At 37.9% G+C, this 5446-nt stretch overlaps 1 protein-coding gene across 1 annotated transcript; it reads left to right on the top strand.

The window, feature by feature from the left end:
* Positions 1-975: 975 nt before the first annotated feature.
* Positions 976-3420, top strand: LOC113698768 (G-type lectin S-receptor-like serine/threonine-protein kinase LECRK3). Its single transcript, XM_027218712.2, has one exon. It carries the CDS (start codon positions 1001-1003, stop codon positions 3338-3340), a length of 2340 nt encoding a protein of 779 aa, XP_027074513.2. The 5' UTR covers positions 976-1000; the 3' UTR covers positions 3341-3420.
* The last annotated feature ends 2026 nt before the right edge of the window (positions 3421-5446 follow it).

Below are 5446 nucleotides of genomic sequence, written 5' to 3'. Positions count from 1 at the left end.
ACTCGCAATTAAAGTGATATAAATAAAATACTTGATATATATTGAATATAACATTATAATATATTTATATATAAAAAATTTGAACAAAAACCAACCGCACATAACACATGTCCTCGCCCCAATCCTGCCGGCTCTACTATTCTTACAATTGACTGTACTAGGTCATAGCTGAGATTTTCTTAAGCTCTGATCAAAAAATTCTGGACCCCATCTGGCTGTTTGGACATAAGAAGGGAATCTTCCTGACAGTTCACTCTACGCGTCTAGCTTTCTTTAGGTTGAAAAATGACACCCAAAAGCTAAAATTGCAAAGAGTTAACAAGATCTCTTGTTGATAGGCTATTTATAAGAGCTTTCTGAAGGTCATTAATTTCTGAAAAATAAATAACTATCCGACATAGGACTACACAATTAGCGTGTTAATATATAAGATAAAAAAGGGATCCTGGCCAATATTCTCCGGGTCATTTACCTAAATAATCCGATTTTTATTAGAAGTTACGAAAGTAGTTTATATTTTTTAGTTCTTCTAAAAGTAAAGATTTTGTTATTTGAGAGTGCGATTTCAAAGTTACTATTTTAGATGGTGACTTCAAAGGCATCATCATTTCATGATATGACTTACTTTCAGCCACCATTTGTCTTTAGTTTATTTATCATAAAATTACTTAAATACACCATTCCAAATGGTGACTTTAAGAATTCAGAAATTTGGACTAATTACAGAATTCCCAATAAACATTGGAATTAGGTACTCTACCAACCTCTGGACTTCATTTGCCATAAAAAGGAGTAGAAAAAGAAAATGAAATAACCAATTTTCCTCATGTAAGCAGGAGGAAAACGAGTACAACTTTTCTGCCAGAGCGACCTGGTCTTTAGTCTTTACCAAGACTTTACGAGTCAACCCTGCACTTCTCTGTGCAATTCTTTCATATATCAAGCAAAGAGATAGTAGTGATCAGCATACAAAGCCTTTCTTCTTTTTCCAAGTACATTCATGGCTGTATTCTTACTCTTCCTTTTATCATCTGTATCCTGTTTAGCTACAGCATTAGCTCAACAAAGCCATCTAAATATAAGCCTTGGTTCTTCTCTAACACCTACAGGCAACTCATCATCATGGTCGTCGCATTCAGGTCTATTTGCCTTTGGTTTTTACCAGCAAGGCAATGGCTATGCTGTTGGGATATATCTTGCGGGAATCCCTGGAAAAACTGTAATATGGACAGCCAACAGGCTCAGCCCTGTTTTTCCAAGCAATGTTTCGCTGGTGTTATCGAGCGATGGAAGGCTCATTTTGCAGCACACACAGGGCCAGGACATCGTTATTGCTGATCCTTCTGAAAGCATTTCTTCGGCTTCGATGTTGGATTCAGGAAACTTTGTCCTATACAATTCTGATAAGAAAATTGTATGGCAGAGTTTTGAGCATCCGACGAACACTTTGTTACCTGGTCAGCAGCTGGCAACTGGTCACGAGCTGTATTCTAGTGCTTCAGAAACTGGTGATTCGATGGGGATTTTTCGGATAAAGATGCAGGATGATGGAAATCTGGTGCAGTATCCTGTGAGAAAGCCAGGCTCACCTGGATATGCCTACTATGCATCTAACACATTCGGAAATGGTGTCACTCTGAATCTGGATGGTGATGGCCATCTCTACTTGATCAATTCAAGCTTAACTATATTGTCTAATCTAACCAAAGGAGGATATCCTCAAGATGGAAGAGTATATATGGCAAAAATTGATGTGGATGGCATATTTCGATTGTATTCATACTCTTCAAATCAAGGCAACAGGTCCATCTTGTGGGAATCTGTGGAGGATAAATGTGCTCCTAAAGGCCTATGTGGGCCTAATGGTTTCTGTACCATGATGGATAATGTTGCTGAATGCAGATGTCCTCCTGGATTTGACTTTGTAAATCCAGGAAATTGGAGTTCAGGCTGTGAGAGAAATTTTACTACAGAAAGTTGTAAATCTAATAGTATTACCAATGTCAAGTACGAGATTAGATCATTGGCAAATACGGTATGGGAAGATAATACATTTGCTACAATGGAAACAAGCACACAAGAAGACTGTGAAAAGCAGTGCCTTGATGATTGCAACTGTGAAGCAGCATTTTATAAAGATGGAGAATGTAGAAAACAAAGGCTCCCATTGACATATGGGAAAAGGACAAGTGACTCGAATGTCGCTCTGGTCAAGGTGGGTACACTTGTATCCATCAGTGAAAGTGTAATTCCCAGTAGTCCTCCAAAAAGCATCAAAAAAGAAATTCGTGTGGATATCCTAGTTATTGGGATTTCACTTGCTGTTTTTGGAGTCATGATCTCTGTAACTGCAGGGGTTTATGTTCACAGAAATCAGGTGCGAGCCTATAAGAAAATAACGCAAAGTGGAAATGTGGAATTTGTGGAGGATGCGGCTCCAAAAGCCTTCACCTTTGCTGAACTGGAGGTAGCAACAAATGATTTCAGAGAAGAATTGGGCAGAGGAGCCTTTGGTGCTGTATACAAAGGGGTTTTGCCAAATTCAGGGAAAGTAGTTGCTGTGAAAAAACTAGAGAAAGTATTAGTAGAAGGGGAAAAGGAGTTTCAAAATGAAATCAGAGTAATCGGGAGAACACACCACCGCAATCTTATCCAGCTGCTTGGATACTGCCTTGATGGAAATAAAAGGCTTCTGGTGTATAAATATATGAGTAATGGGTCATTGGCGGATATTCTCTTCAAGCCAGAAAATCATCCTTGGTGGGATGAAAGAATCAGAATTGCTTCTGACGTTGCAAGAGGGATTCTTTATTTACATGAAGAGTGTGAGACACAGATCATCCACTGTGACATCAAACCTCAAAATATACTAATGGACGACAGCAGGTGCGCGAAGATATCGGACTTTGGATTGGCAAAGCCATTAGATCATGACAGGACAAGAACTTATACTGCGGTAAGAGGAACAAGAGGTTATGTTGCACCAGAATGGCATCGTAATTTGCCAGTGACAGTTAAAGCAGATGTTTACAGCTATGGAATAGTGCTGCTAGAGATCATATGCTGTCGAAAGAATGTAGACTCTAGGTTTCCTGAGGAACAATCCATTCTTGAAGTGTGGGCTTATGATTGTTTCATGGATGGTGAACTCCATAAACTAGTGGGGGAGGAAGAGGCAGTTGACATGACAAAGCTAGAAAGAATGATCAGAATTGCTTTGTGGTGTATCCAGAATGAGCCGACGCTCCGACCATCCATGAAGAAAGTTGTTCTTATGCTAGAAGGGACTGTGGATGTTCCGGTTCCTCCCAGTCCAGATTCTTTTTTCAGTGCTATGTAATTGTATTTCATTTCCTAGCATCTCTTCTTTCTTCTGTTGTATTATCTCCTGTTATGATGATATTGAACTTTGGTCCACAATTGTGTAGATCTTCTCAACTCCAGCGGATGATCCAATCAAAATTCTGACCTCAGGCTGTATAAAACATATTTAAGCTATTGAACCAATGAAGCCACTGCAAATCAACATCATAAAACTTTTCTTTAATGCATTTCCCATCAACAAACTGTAATACTTTTCAGACTCCGCACGTATTTTGAAGTTTTTCCAGAACTCAATTTTCTGCTCCTGGACTCCTCAAAAAGGTACTCCATAGGATGTGCACATCATAGTTTTGAAGCATAACAAATCTAGATTGTTTAGAGCAAATGATCAGCAAAATATATTTAATCGGAGCTGATCAATCTTCTTAGATTGTGGTTCAACTTTCAGCAGTGTAGAATCTGTAGATTCAGAATCCCAGAAGAGCAATGCAATTAACATTTAAATACGCGAGGAGTCCATCAATAACATTCATCTTGAATGGTACAGATGAACAATCAGAAATTAGTATAATGCTACAAAAATTCAGGAAGATATTGATAAAGGAAAGGCAAACTGAAGAATTTCGGTGAATTTAGCAATGAGCTATGACCACAGGATTAGGAAGGAGGCATGGGTAGATGAACAGTTCCCTCAAGCATCACTGCATCAGAACTTGCTTCATCAATGGACCAAGTATTGGCTCATTTTTAATCCACCAGAAAGCTACTTTCATCCTTCTGTCCAGGTTACTCGAGTCAATTTTTTCATCGTACAAGTCCATTCTTCAAGAATAGTTGATGCTCAAGATGGCACCAGTCTAGACTCTTTTGGCAACATGTAATCTGATCCAGCACCACAATACCTCTCAATCCTCAGATATCAGTCAAGGTTCTGATCTGGACATGGGGTAGCAGTATCTTTGCTAGACCAGAACTGGAGATCTATGATCTATGGACTTCTATTCTAGTCCATGAGTATATTTTGATGCTTGATATCACAAATTGATGACCATGTTAAAAATTCGTCACTAACATGAATTCTCAGCGGCCATAACAGGCCATACAAATCTTTTCAAGAGGATGCATTATATATACAGCCTACCAGTAGCCTTATTTGATCTGGAAGAATCGGCAATTTTGGGAACTGGCTGTGCTTTGTGCACTTTATCTAGTAATTGTATTTGTTACTGTATTTGGTAATACCATGACAGGTTGTTTCTACGATCGGGGACTCCTGAGTTGAGTTATGTGATATTAGAAATTTTCATGTTTATATCTGTTTAGACATGTCGTGGCTTTTAACTGCTTTTTATGGGTGAATTCTAATTTATATAGATAAAGTACTTCACACTTTCGAGTACAACAATAAAACAATGAAATTGCACACCAGTAATCACAAGTATAACAAGAATACCACAGTAGGCTGAACCAAGTTCCCAAGATTTCATATATTGAGAGACCTTTGTAGATAGTCCAAAGCGCTCTCTTTCCCAACTCTTCTTTGAATACACTTGTCATATGTAAATCATCGTGGAGCAATGTCCACTAATTCATTTCCCCTATTCCATGGATGTATAGATTTATTACCAAGATAAATAGAGAGATAAAATGTGAGATAACAATAATCAATGGTTTACATGTAAAAATTATAGGCTCACAATGGGTAGACCCGATCTTCAAAGATCCAATGATTCAGATTGAGTCTTTAAAAACTGGGTCTACCAAAATTTGGCCAAAACTGTAACGTTGCTTATGTCGGTTTGAATTTTTTTTTTTTTTAAACCAGCAACGATACATCGTATAACCTACTCTATCCTAATATAAGGGAAGGGAGAACCTAAAGAAGCTTGTGTTAGGGGCTAGTAATGGATATACAGATCCAAGTAAATCAAGAGAGTGCTATGACACCACTCTTAGATTATTTTTTTTTTGCTGCAGGTGAGATTTGAGAGGCAAGACAATTTGTCAATTTGTAGAGAATCACTCTCGGTTATAGAAACTACTTCTTTTTTTGAGTATTTTACTATGAGGTAAAAATTCATCGTTAGATGCTAGAATAAGATTTTTTTTTTGTCTTTTACAT

This window comes from Coffea arabica, chromosome 7c, assembly GCF_036785885.1.
Source record: "Coffea arabica cultivar ET-39 chromosome 7c, Coffea Arabica ET-39 HiFi, whole genome shotgun sequence".
Classification (NCBI taxonomy): domain Eukaryota; kingdom Viridiplantae; phylum Streptophyta; class Magnoliopsida; order Gentianales; family Rubiaceae; genus Coffea; species Coffea arabica.
The sequence above is the reverse complement of the archived record's forward strand: the minus strand, read 5'-3'. Positions and strand labels throughout refer to the sequence as shown.